General features: G+C 36.7%; 1 protein-coding gene across 2 annotated transcripts in view; it reads right to left on the bottom strand.

The window, feature by feature from the left end:
- CSMD1 (CUB and Sushi multiple domains 1) overlaps window positions 1-14339 on the bottom strand; it is a 1831060-nt gene that overhangs the window by 960997 nt on the left and 855724 nt on the right. For both annotated transcript variants that reach the window (XM_070598372.1, XM_070598373.1), the window contains exon 4: window positions 614-808. In XM_070598372.1, the coding sequence (XP_070454473.1) occupies window positions 614-808 (195 nt within the window). The remainder of the gene's footprint in view (window positions 1-613; window positions 809-14339) is intronic.

Raw genomic sequence — 14339 nt, 5'->3', positions numbered from 1 at the left:
TTAGGCAAGCCAAAACCTAAGAGTCGAAGTATGCTCTTTCCTAAAGTTATTACATCGGTAAAATAATGTTAAAGGAAAGGCTAAAAATCTCAAGGCTTCGGGAAAAGCAATTTTAACCTTGCACCAAATCATGATGATGAGCACTTGGAATGGTGCATTCCTTTATAAACACCTTATCCCAAAAGCCGAAGAATGTTGAAAGAGTCCTTAAAAGGTATAAATTAATTATCAAAGGATGCTTGTCATGTTTAATGAGAAAAAAATAAAAAATATACCATCAAATCAAGAAGGATGTAAACATGTATTAAATCTTAGAATGCTCTGATGAGAGGTGATAAAAATATGCAGAATTCCATAGAATTTGAGAAACAGAATTAAAAAAAAATTTGGATATTCAGAGAACATACATCTAAATTTCTTATTGACCTTATACAGTCTAGCCATGGTTTCTTAGGTAACGTACGATATTACTTTTGGGAACAGAATGAGCTGACACAAGAAAACCGAGCAGGATGTACCTTCTTTTCAAAGGAAACTATTGCAATATCAGCTCCAAAGCCAGTGACTTAGTCAGGTGTCAGTTCACAACACATTCTTGTTGTACAGTACATACCTCTGCAGAAGGGAGCTGGGAAGTCCCATGATGCGCCGTTCCCAGGACTAACAATGCAGGTCAGAATTGCATGACCTTCCAAGATATAGCCAGAGAGACAGCTGTACCGGATTTTGTCTCCTATGTTGAATCTTGTTCCGTGGAGAACTCCTTTCAATATTTCCCCAGGATTTCCACATGTGTGGCTCGGTAAAACTAGTGGAAGAAGAAAGGAGAAAGAAATAAAAGTTAAAGATTTTCTATTGAAATCAACTTATATTCCAAAACTCGACTTTTAAATTATTTTTAAATTATTAAACTAATTTTTAAGCCACATTTAAATTATTAAAATTAGCAAACCTAGCACAAAACAATTTTAATTTTGCCTAAAATTAAAAAGAAATGTATTCATGTTTTACAATATCTGCAATTCAGTACTTTTGTAAAGATTATTTTAAAAGCATAGGCAAATGCATTTTGATAAGAGGGAATAACACAGTTCTGCTTAGATGTAATGTTCTGAATGATGTCTAGATTATTTTTCTAAATTTAAGATTCTACACTCCTATATAGTTAGCAACCAGATAATACAGTAGGATATAGATATCTGAAAAAGTGATATCAGAAATAAAGCATGCGTTAATATTCACGCCATATTTATCCTTATTCTTCCAGGACCAGCACTGGCTGATACACATCGCTAATCAACTTTCGAAGAATATTTGATGGATAAATAGCTGAATTAAAGAATAAATTAAAGATCTCATTCATTAACCTATCAGACTGAAAAAAAATTGTGCCCACTATTATATTTTAAGCTGTCTGTAAGGCTCTATGCATTTCTATAGTGTCTGATTCACAAAAAAGTTTTAAGTATCAGTTTTAACAATAGGAGGACTGTATTCACTCGCATTTCAATAAGACGGGCTTGAGTCTGCTCTTGCTTGACCGTCTCACTTTTTACACTGAACGTTTCTCTGTGTGAATCAACTGCCTTGAAACCTAACCGCCATGATGCCATTCCATGCTCATGCAACATAATCTTGAATGTAATTCCTGAACCATTAAGTTGAATGGATGAAGTTGATGATTGTGGCTATTGCCTCCCTATTTCTGGTTTAAGTTTAGCTTGTCATCAGTAAACTAGCTGCTATTACGTAGTATTCAAATAAACTGAGAGTCCTACTATTTAAAAAAGGAGTGATTTCGAAATAAAAAATATTTCTAAATGAAAAAAATTAAATGATTTTATATCTATATCCAATTGTTTGAACGGGTATGGGGGTGCATTTTGAGATATATATATATGTATAATGTAGTGTAATTTTTCTGTTTTATTTTTCTGTAAACTGAGAAATAGATAGAACTTTCCTATTGAATGGGGAGGGATTCTCAGTGATTTTTAAAATGCATTTATTATGACATTATTTAAATATATACAAACAAAGCTATGTAGAAACACAGAAAACAAATAGTACTATTTAGATATTTAATATTATGACATCTATAAAATCACTTTTCCCATAGTCAAAGTGTGTTCAGTTCTAGTTTTTAAAAAATAATTTCTGAAAACAGTCTACAAAAACCTGTTTGACAACACAATAGAAAATAGTTCAGGATAGTCTACAATCATCTTTGCTTCTTTTACAAAATAAATTGTTTATTTAATCCCACATTCACTATCTCTAAGACAAGAATTTTATTTACAAAAGATTGTTTATAAACATTTTTAACTGTTTCAGCATTTAACTGCCTATGATCTTCTAAGGTAGGGAAGATTTGAATTTTATCTTGGGGGAGCATTTCTCTTAATGACTCAGGACACCTGTCACCCAGCATAAGCTGGGAACTTATTATCAGAGACATGAGGCTGCTGAATCTCTACCATGCGTGGGGAGAGAAAGAGAAAAAGGGTAAGGAGAGAATTTGTAGGTATGAATACTTTTAGTTTTTGTCGTTCTCATCCAGGAATATTTAGAATTAACAAATCCTTCCTTTTTTTTAGGGCCTTTATTATTTTCATTAGCTGTTAGTAATACTCATTATTGGAAGACACATACTCACTATGGACTGTGTCCAGATATACTGTTTCCCTAAAGACCAGACTCTTTCTGTGTAAATCTATCAAAGATCTTAAAACCTGATAAAGGTAACGACAACAAGTAATTGCTTTGAGAATTAGAAAAAAGCAAATGAGCCATCTGAAAATTGAACATAGTCTACACAACTTTTCCATCCATTTTTCTATTGAAAATAGCAAGAAATCATTTGTTAAAATTCTCTTTAGCACAGATACTATAATTGTTGCACAGAAAGATCATCATAACAAAAGTACAATAAAATATGAAATAGACCACAAGATGCTGCTGCTGCATGGACAAACTTCCCACTATATCACCCACAGCCTATTTAAACAAAAGTAAGTAATAAACCGTATGCAAAAATTGACTGTGCAATGATAGTGCCAGAAAGTATGTAATCGTACTGACTTCAACATTTTTGACGGAAAAAAATATTCCTGAAAACAAAGGTCTCCTTAAGTAGGCTTCTGAAAACATCCATGCCTTAAAACTTTTAACAGAGAGTTATAAGTAATATTTGGAAACATAGACAAATAATAAAATTCAAAAAGAGAAATTATTTCTGCCGTTCCACATCATCAAGCTAGGAAAGCTATCTTTAATAGGAAATAATGTAGATGTTAAAATTAGCAACCATCAAAGAAAAGAGTAGCGATAAATGGAGCGTGTACCTGTATCTATAATTAAAGTCATATCTCCAGTTGTTGCAGATGATGTGTAGTTGTCGGCTGCCCTCTGTAATAGCAATGGCCATTGGTGCCCTCCACGTGCACAAAGCCCTGTGCAGTGACGGGCAGTTCTAGTTCTGGGCCATATAGCTTCCTCTTCTGTAAACTCGTCCCAGCCACCTTAGACCAGTATAAAGTCTCCCTTTTTGTTCTTGTCTACAGATCCTGTGTTTATCTTAACATCTTGACAACTATATTAGGATTTGAAAAATGCCTATCAAACACTTGTCCTCTGTACAGCCTCGTTTTCATTTGACAAGGGAATGGGATGGGAAAGAGAACTGATAGTAAGTCTCTGCTTTTACCCGTACTAGCCCCGTTTATTGACTAAAAACATGTCCCCGTCAGTATTTATTTCACAGGGCACAGTGAGGGGATTGAATGAGACAACACAGGTCTCCAAACATCCATTCTGAATCACACTGCATTGCACCCAACTGCCTCCAGTCTGGACCTTGAATTGGTCAAGATCAGAGCAGCATCTTTTCATCTTTGTCTATATGGTGTCCAGAATAATGTCTATCCCTCAGCAGTGTCTTGCTAATATATATCTGCTCAACTGAACAATAAATAAAAATATCAATGTAAAATATATCACGTATTCTTCCAGATATATGTACAATAAGTAAAATTTACATAGCTCATAGTTTGGTGGGAATAGTAGAAAACAAACGATATTTTCAGAAACCAATTGGACAAAATCACATTTTGGAAACAGTGAATCAGTAACAAATTATAACTTTAAGGCACTTTTTTCCGTATCTAGATAAAAATGTAAATAGTCCTCAGAGGCCTAAAATGAATATAAGAATTTTAAAAGTACAACAACAGTAAGTGGGAAAAGGCTATTAAAAACTAATTTGTGAAGTTTAAAGTAATTGATCGGTAATACAAAGTTATAAATTTATGATTAAAGGGAATGAAGATTTTTATTGTCAGCCAATTTTATTTTAGAAAAACATTATTAAAATTTTAATGTGAACAATGTCAGTAAGCAAAGAGAAATAATTGAGGATGAATTAAAATATATACTTCCAGCTGCAAACAAGAAAAGTGCAAAAATGCACATAATATTATAAATGCATCCACAATTTCATTTAAAAAATTATCAAAATAACCTAAATTGTGAAAAATGGATGAAATCATTAAATTTCTACATAAAGATTTAAGACTCAGACATGTAAATACTACCAACATATGAGACTCCAGCGGCTTGGAAAAACTAATTTAAAGCAAATGAATTCAACCCAATTGTCATTTCTGCCACTTTCACTTTAACTAATTTTTAACCAGTTTCCCTGAAGATAGTGAATGTCCCTTTGTGTCTCCCACAGTAATGAGTTCACATTAAGTATTTGGTAAAAACTTATTGAATTGACTTGAACTCCACTTTTAATTCCCTTCAATCCTTCCTTGAAGTAATTTGCACTCTTTCCCATAGATGCTTCAAGAAAGAAATTCTTATTTGGGTAATGGGAATTCTGCACCCAATGCAGGCATTCGGTGATGTGAAAGAATTTCTTGAAAGGAACACTGGGCACCGTTCTTTCCTCTCATGGCATGTTTCCATCAGACCTCATGAAGCCAAGTGTGTACACCAGGGCTTGTCACACAGGCTGTCATTCTAATTAGGTTCACTGAATCTCCCTCCATAACCCTTTCGATTTGGCAAGCGCATGTGGTCACAACTCAGTGACTTAATTAGGCTCTCACATCAAACCTTTAACCCAACTGTTTAAGTGATGGAATGAATGTCATATGAAATCCCCTTCCAGGAGAAAAGTGCAAACATGATACTACAATAAAATATAGCATTAATATTCATTGGGACAAGAAAATGGGAGAAAAGTTAAGTGAACAAAAGTGTGGACTGCATCAGCGGAGGAGCAGCATTTGTAGCAGCTTGTGTACAATCAATGAAATATCATTAGGTGAATTCACTTGGAAAGTGGGTCTCCCAAGGTGCATGTCAGATGAGGTATTTAAACTTTGAATTTCTGGTCATCTCACTGTAGCTTAAGGAAGTAAAACTTCAAATACTCACATGATACACAATACTTGAAACGTAAACTAAGAATATGAGATGTGTTTGTCCACAGATGTTTGCCCTGCACTCCCACCCGCCACCTTTGGGAAGGATGAGAAAAATCTGACTATGTAATTTTCAGGAAGATTATAAAAATCAGATTTTCAAATCTCGAAACCTGACATTTCTTCTCTGCAGCTCTCTGAATCGTGGCCAATTCTTGAAACAGGAAGATGCTGAGATGGCAGTTACATGACAAAAGTAAGGAGGACTTCTCAGTAGGGAGCAATTATTTAGTACCTTCCATTTCCAAAATTGCGTTCTCCATGGGAAAAGTAACAGTGAAGGAGAAATGCTGTGGAAATGCCATAACTCTGAAAAGAAACAGGAGCTAGATGGGAAGCACTCAAAGAAAAAGTGATCTTGAGGATATATAAAGGTGAAATAGGTAGTGTTTTAAGTATGTTTAAATGTGTAAAGTGGTAAGGTTTAGCAAAATGAGAAGGGAAAGATAATTTTTAGAAAAGTCGTTGTGGTAAGTGTCTATAGAAACAGACATAGCATGGTGGGTTATGGGCATCAGATGTGGCATCAGACAGACCTTTGTTTCTACACTGGAAATAGACCATATAATGTTGGACAAATTACTTAAATCTCAATTTCCATATCTTGCAAATGGGGTTGAAAAATAAAACCTACCAATGTGAAACATAAATGAGATAATGCAAGTAAGACAATTAGCAGGGCCCTTAAACGAGAATAAGTGGTGCTGGCCCCGTGGCCGAATGGTTAAGTTTGCAGGCTCTGCTTTGGCGGCCCGGGGTTTTGCTGGTTCCCATCCTGGGCATGGACATGGCAGCGCTCATCAGGCCATGCTGAGGCGGCGTCCCAAATGCCACAACCAGAGGCACTCACAACTAGAATACACAACTATGTACCAGGGGACTCTGGGGAGAAGCAGAAAAAAAAGAAGAAGACTGGCAACAGACGTTAGCTCAGGTGCCAATCTTTAAAAAAAAAAAAAGAAGTGCTCAATGTGTGTCAGCAAGTTTTAATTAATCTCCCAATTCTGAAGCACCATGCCAATTTTAGGGAAATAATACAAGTTTCAGAGTATACAGGGATTCTAACATATACCAATTTCAGAAACAATAAAACTAGAAAAAAGTCTGTTGGAGCGGATATTATCATTAAAATGGGAAAATAGTTATTAAAATGGGAAGCAAAGGGGAAAGACACGCCAGTTCTATTTTTAGGTTATATTAATTCCACTTCATTATTCCTGCTCCATTATAATAATGATTAGTAACACTGATACAGCACTTGGTATGAGCTAGACATTATTTTAAGTGGCTTATATGTACGAACAGTGTATATGAAGTACCACTATTGCCCTCCTTTTCTAGAGGAAACTGGCACAGAGAGGTTAAGTAATTTTCCCCTGGTCACACAGCTGCAAATATTGATGGTAGGATTTGCACATGATGGATCCAGAATTTCCACTGTTCTGCACTATAGTAAACTTTATTACGAAAAGGTTGTCAACATCAAAAGAAATGAGAATGATAAAATGCCATCAAATCTGTAGTTTTCTTAGTAGAGCTTTGTTTGATATAATAACAGGGGTATAAGGATTTGGGAGAGTTATGATGTTTCCTCATGCAGAACCGAGAGCAAAACTATCATATGGGGTTTCAAAATAATATGTTTCTCGCTCTCCTGGTAAATTTGCAGGGTGGCAGGCAGGCGCCAGGAGAGACTCTAGCAAACTTAACACAAGCCAAAGGACCACTTTTGAATGGATTTGAAATCTATAGACAGGCTTTTCAAAAGGCTTTGAATGGTAGTTGGAAGACATTATAAGCTTATGAGAGGTGAGAACACAAAAATGCCTGTTGCAAAACGATTTTGGCTGTGTGAAATGGCTTTGGGGAAGCGTAAAGCATTTACAGTAGGTGAACCGTGGGATGATCAGGTTTCAAACTTCGGCTTCTCTAATTGATCCTTTCGTGGTCTGACATCTTTAAGTTAAGGGCAGATGTTGTCTTAACTGCATAAACTAGATCTAGGAGTAGCTGGGCCATTGCCATCCAAACAACACAGGCCTTAACCAGATATAAGTTACTGCAAAACTATGACAACAAGACTTAAACAGCAAATCAAGAGTTAGCTACTGAGGAAGAAACAAGAACATTAGGAACAATTCATAGATGGTGACCCAGTTGGAAAGGATGCATAAATATGGCCACGCTGGCCGTTGATGCAACATGATAAATTTAGTTGTGAACATTGTTATGCTCTTTGTTTTCAAATCTGTGGAACATCTCCATAGGTGTATCCTAGAGTGAGCAAGAAAGGGATAAGGACCAGGAAAGTTGCTGAGTTTCTTCTCACTGAAAGAGTAACAATGGAGAAAATACTAAAGAAAAGGAATAGGGATTCCAGGTTTAAATCTTCTGGAAAATCCTCAAATAATGAGTAAGGGGGAAATAATCATGAAACTAAATAGAAAAATGAGCAAAAAGTTAAGAGCAGGCCCAAGTAGAGAGCCCAGGAGTCAAGCCGAGAAACAGTCCTGGAAGAACGGATGCTGGTAACATCAAAGGTTGAAAATTAAGCATAAGTGATCGGCATACAAAGAGACCATAGCAATAAGGAACAGCACAAGGTGCACGTTCCAATTATTGTGGAATTCTCAAAAAGAAAATGAAAAGTACATTAATTTTATCAGGTCAATTTACATATACTCCTGCCACATGGTAGATCATAGACCCTGTCATTAATGATTTACAAGTAAATCATTTTTTTCTGACCTTCTTTCTTTCTTCTTCTCAAAAGCAAACTTTATAGTCAACAAATGGGTATTCGGTTGATTACATGTGTCTCAATATTCATATAAAGATAACATAAAAATATTTCTAAAATCTGCAAAGGAAATTTAAATAAATATGACCACAAGCCCTCACAGGTATCAGCTTAATGAGAACATGGAAGCTACCAACAACTTGAAAACTTCTCAGAATGACCTCTGCCCTGTGCCAAACGCTGCTGCTGTTTGCTCTCTAATACACGATATTCATGTGATGAGGATAACGTCATCCATTCCAAAGGTTAAATGTTATATAAACACCACTAGGGTGGTTAACAAATTAAATTAAATTAAATAGATTCCAGGAAACAATTCCAAACTCTTTCTCAGCCATGGCTTATTTAGTAATTTAAATAAAAAAGAATTTCAAAACTCCCAAAAATATTACTCTTTTGGCCAAGCTTGAATATATACTACTTCCTCTTTTGGTCAAGTTTGAGTATCAAGGGTTCGATTTACCTTCCTGCCTTGATCAAGTTTAAAAAAAGTCAAAATTAATGAAAAATGGCTCTCAAACAACTGCACATCAGACAGTGTCGGAACATGCTCCCTGAGAGACAGAAAACAAATGAGAAAGTCCCTAAAATTCCTCTAGCTTATTGCCTGGAGAGAGTTACAGGACTAAGGCACAGGGAGTGGAAACCCAGGTTGAGTCTGGCAGTCTCCCTGAGTTGAGGAAACAGAGATGAGAGTATGAGGAAGTCAAGGAAGCTAAAGTTCACAGGAGATTGAGGATTCCAGAGACCTGCAGATGGCCCCTCTTGAACATCAGGTGAGTACTGATCAATGAAAGCATGTAAGGAAATTACCCAAGGCAACTGGAAGAATTACCAAGAGATTAGAGAGAACAGCCCCCAGAACTCTCACAGGGCTGAGAAGAGTGCTTGCTCCCAACAGTCAGAGCAGACATCTTCATCATTCATGGGATAGCAGTTGGAGTACCGGGAAGGCTCTAGCCTCGGGAGTGGGAAAAAATCACTCTAGAGTAAATGCCATCTGGGTCATTTAATAAGGAATCTTATAAGCAACCGGATCTGACTAGGGTGAAGCTAGTGAGGTGCCTAGCATGCAAAATCTAGGTACTCACTGTCAGAGTTACACAATTTCAGATTCACTGCTTGTACAAACCTGAGAGTGAATGGCTATCTAAAATTTTCACCCTCAATTCCTAACTTGCCTCACCCTTCATCTAGCCTTAAAAAGCAATAGGTGCAACAGTCAAACTGTTCCAAGAAATTTAACTACATCCATAAAGAAAGCTCAAGAGTATTTTTCAGAATAGAAAAATATTTAGCACCCACCAAAGTAAGTAAGAGTCATGGTGTCTGACATCCAATCAAGAATTATTAAGCATGAAAAGAAGCAAGAAAATACAATCCATAATGAGGAAAAAAAACACACCATCAATCAAAAATTAGCCAGAAATGACGCAGATGGTTGAATTAGTAGACAACACTGAAACAGTTATAATAATTGTATTCAGTATGTTCAAGAAAGTAAAGATTGAACATGTAAACTAGACACATGGAAGAGAAAAAGGCAGAGACTGTCAGATTTGATTGAAAATAAAACCAATAATACACTGACTTCAAGAAACATATTTTAAATATAAGGAGATAGATAAAAGCAAAATGATGGGAAATATTAATGAAAAGAACACTAACATTAATCAAGAGGACACTCAAGTTGCTATGTTAATACCACACACAATCAAGTTTAATGTAAAGAATATTACCAGAGAATAAAAGGGTTATTTCATAACGAGAAAAGGGTGAACATAACAATCCTAAGCTTTTATGTGCCTAGTGACAAAGCTTCAAAACACATGAGGCAAACACTGATAGAACTGCAAGGAAAAATGGAGAAAGCCAAATCACAGTTGGAAATTTCCACACTACTCTCTTAATTGAAAGAGCAAATATACAAAAAATCATTAGGGATAGAGAAGGCTTGAAAAACCCTATCGATCAATTTCTAATTAATTAATGGTTAAAGAAGTCACAAGGGATATTAGAAAATATTGAACTAGATGAAAATGATAAAACAACATATCAAAGTTGATGGATGCATCAAAAACTATGCTTAGAGGGAAATTTACAGCATACAACATTTATACTATAAAAGAAGAAAGACCTCAAAGGAATCACTTCAGCCTCCATTACCAGTAACTGGAAAAGAACAGCTAATTAACCCAAAGAAATAAATATTGAAGACATAAGTAGACATTACTCCTCAACAAAGCTCTTAAAAATTAACGTCTATATATTTCATGACCATTTTCCCCAAGAAATCCGGACTACATGCCAAGTTGTTCTTAGTGACCAGACTGCAAATGTGAAGATGCCACGAATCCTGCCCTGGAGATGGCTCATAGTCTGGGAGGCAGCAGACGAGGAAACAAGTAATTACAACAGAGCGTCTTAAGAACGTGTGTACAGTCTTGTGCAAAGAGCAATGAGAGTAAGAAAAAGTTTGAAGGCTTGGACAAATGAAGTGACTTAAAGGAGGAAAAATCGTACGTATATATGACATCATACATATACCAAGCAGACTACTGGTGGAAGGGACCACCAGGCAGGCAAAACACGAAGCAAGGAGACATGAACTGCTTTGGAAGGAGGAGTTTTGGAGAAAGCTCATGGGTGAGGGTAGCTTTAGGGGACCGCTGGGTGGCCATCTAGAAAAGGTGAAATGAATGCAGAATGGTCAAACTTGAGCTGGAAAAGACCAAATGTATTTCATAATTTTATCAGTGGCAGGCAATAGGTGACAGTAAACATTTATTTCAGTGTTCCAAATTATAAATTTAATTATCTTAAAATTAAGAATATTTACCACTTGCTGAGCATCTGGATCAAATACTCAGGCACTTTATATGTGCTATCACTAATCCTCGCAAATTTCCAAATGAGGCATCAGTATTCCAACTTTATCTATACAGATGAGACCAAGAGAGGTGGAGGAACTTGATTGAGGTAACACAGATGAACCCAGGATACTTCCACCACACCATACTGTCACAATTGTGTCAATATAGTTGAAATGCTTTTAAACGAAAAATGCAATGTTAGAAATAATTTTGGGATAGTTTAATAGAAAAAAGTAAAACTGAAGAGCTAGGACCTGGGTCCCTGTCCTTTCTTGTCCATTATCTGCTTTCCTCTGTGTTACTGTATTTTCTTTTCCATCTTAACAGTGAGAAACACGAGAGACGGGATAGACTTGTCTGTTATAAATGTTTGAGATTTTACACAACAACCACTATTTCAAAGGCATATAACTTCTACTGCCTTTCTCAGCACTTCTTCCTGCAAACTGAAAAATGTAATTGCTAAAGGGAAAGTGGAGAAAGTGTCTTGGAAAATTAATGCAAACTTTAGAGATTTAACAGAATGGCAGTCTTCAGCGACCATTTCCTTAGTAGGACACTGTCTTAAGACAAGCTATAGGATACCCTAGTCAACGTTCTTATATTCCAAACTCTACGATTCTCGGTCATAAAAAAGGTTCAGCTTGCCCTAACTGCAGTCACATCTCTGAGGCCAGCAACCCCCTCAGAGGGAGGGAGAGAGTCGTGGAGGGTCAGGCAACGTCATTCTCCCTGTGCTTCTACCACTGGTCAGCTGAGTCACTGGAAGCATAAATTAATCCAGGTCTCAATCTCTTCTCCAGCAAAGGGAGAAGAGCTACAACCTGATCCCCTGCGACGTGACTCTTGACACAGAGGTTTGGTTGCAGGAAGCTGACCTGGCAGAGCTTGTGCGATAACACCTGTCAGGGAGAGAAGGCAGCAGGACTGGGCAGAGAAAGGACATGAAGGGCAGTGCCGTCAAGACAAAGGCCTGGGCAGATCCTACAGGGGCTGTGGGTTGGGGTTGGTTCCTCAGTGTTGTCTCAAAGTAGAGAGACCAGAGCCTTTACAGCAGCAAAGCCCAGTTATTAGATATGGGCTGCTCCCCAGATGGGTGTCACCTCAGACACAGCAGCTCTTTCAGGTCAGGATCAACTCCTGGAGAGGGTCACACTTGAGAGCTCCAGCTGCCAAACCCCTCCCGTGAAAGGTTTAACCCCTCTTTTAAAAACTTTCATCATGGCATCTGAGACTTGTCATTTTTAACATCTAGTTCCTGGAAGTGTTTTTATTTCCTATGTTATAATTAAGCAGTTTTACCAAAACCTTCAGGTTTACAAGAAAAGCTGTTACAAAAAAACCTTTGTGTTCAGGGCATTGCGTGGAGATAGCAGAAGCGGCACTAGGCTAGAAAGCGAGTGTGGTCTTTTGTGCATGATGCACTTCATGACCGCCTGCCAGTCTGGCCATGGAGAGGTGGGATGGGGCCAGTGGGGTGGGAGGTGCCCAGCCTCGGAGCAGAGAATGTGAGCAAGCAGCTGTAGCGCTAACTAGCTTAGAAGCAAGAAGCAAGACGAAGCCTCTTATTTTTTCCAACTAAAGTAAAGAAAGATTATCCTTGTAGGGGTAAGCAGCCAAAAAGAATATCAACCGCGTATGATAGGAGCAGAGGAAATGTTTCAAGGACACGATAAGACAGTGCTGCATTAGAGCTAATCAATGGAAAGCTATAACAGCAGGTGGAAGAAAACTGGCTTGGAGCAATCTGACAAGCTCCTGATGCTTGAGGCCAAATGCCACGCTGAACATGAGGTGCGGAGCCAGCTGAGCTAGAAGGAGAGCAAGAGGACCACAGGAAACAGCTGCAGGTCCCGGCTCAAACAGAGTATGCGACATTTCAGAATGAGACAAACTCAAGAATATTCACGCAATTAACGGTGACTTAGAAAAAGAGCAAATTACCTTTAGGAAGAGGATTATAGCAGAAATCGCTTTAAATGGATAACCCAGGACTCAAACCAATAACAATAAGATCCAATAACTAAAATAAAACATGAGAACACAAGTGACCAATAAAATACAAAGACCACATTACATAAATGGAGGTAATTTTCAGATATTTTAAGAGATGGCTTCCTAGCATCTTCATCACCCACTTTCTCTTTCAATGCTCTGGGCATTGCTTTATTGATTTTTTTTTTCAATTAGGACCTTTAAGCTTGCATTTATGTACACACCACACACACACCGATGATGTGTGTTTTATAAATTGCATAGAAAAATTTACATCTGAGTAATTCAAATAAAGCATTTTAGATCCTTGCATAGGAAAGTGGATCTCATTTAAATAATGGTTGTATAATTTTATTTAGATATATAATTTAGTTTTTATGAGACTAAACTTTAAAATCACATCTAATTTTAAGACATTTATATAGAAAATAATAAAAGGAGTTTAACAATTTTTAAAAATCACAGCATTCTGCTGTGAAAAGTCATGTGGCATTATCTTTTATTTCTAATTAGTGAATTCTTGGCTGTCACTCAGTCTAACCTGATTTAATTTTTCTTCTATTTGCTGGTCTTCTAAAAATAGGCTTAAAGTTATGGACATAAGCAGTTTCAGTTTACCAGGCATTAATATATTACTAATTCATGATTTTCACATTCATTTGAACCTAAAAGCTCTTTCCATGATTGAATTCACCTAAATAGCTCAAACTTTATTAAAAAGAGAGTCTTTTGGAAAAGGTAAAATATACTTCTGTGTCATGAACTATCATATATATATATATATATATAATTTGTAGACTTCAAATCTTTCTAATTTCTAAAGACCTGTTGATTCTAAATAATTCCATCATAACAAGGAATCAGTGTATAGATAAAACTAATACATAATGTAAAGGTTATTTCTATGTTAAAATTCTTTTTGTCTAATTTTTTTTCCAAACATTTCCTGAACTTTAAAGTTGTTCTAATTCCACAGACAGAAAAATTAGAAAGCAATGTCGGGGTTCTGGGTGTGCTCATGGCTACTGGGGAGATCCTTGTTTCTATAGCATCTCAGATAACAGAGCAAGAGAAAATATGTGCACACTAACTTGTGTGCATACATATCTCTGTGAACATTTCTGTAGGTATCCACATGCATATTGAACTAAACATGAGTTCCTACTGATGTCTCCAACC

Source organism: Equus przewalskii, chromosome 28 (assembly GCF_037783145.1).
Source record: "Equus przewalskii isolate Varuska chromosome 28, EquPr2, whole genome shotgun sequence".
NCBI classification, from domain to species: Eukaryota; Metazoa; Chordata; class Mammalia; order Perissodactyla; family Equidae; genus Equus; species Equus przewalskii.
Note: the sequence above shows the minus strand (reverse complement) of the source record. Positions and strands in the feature narration are given on the sequence as shown.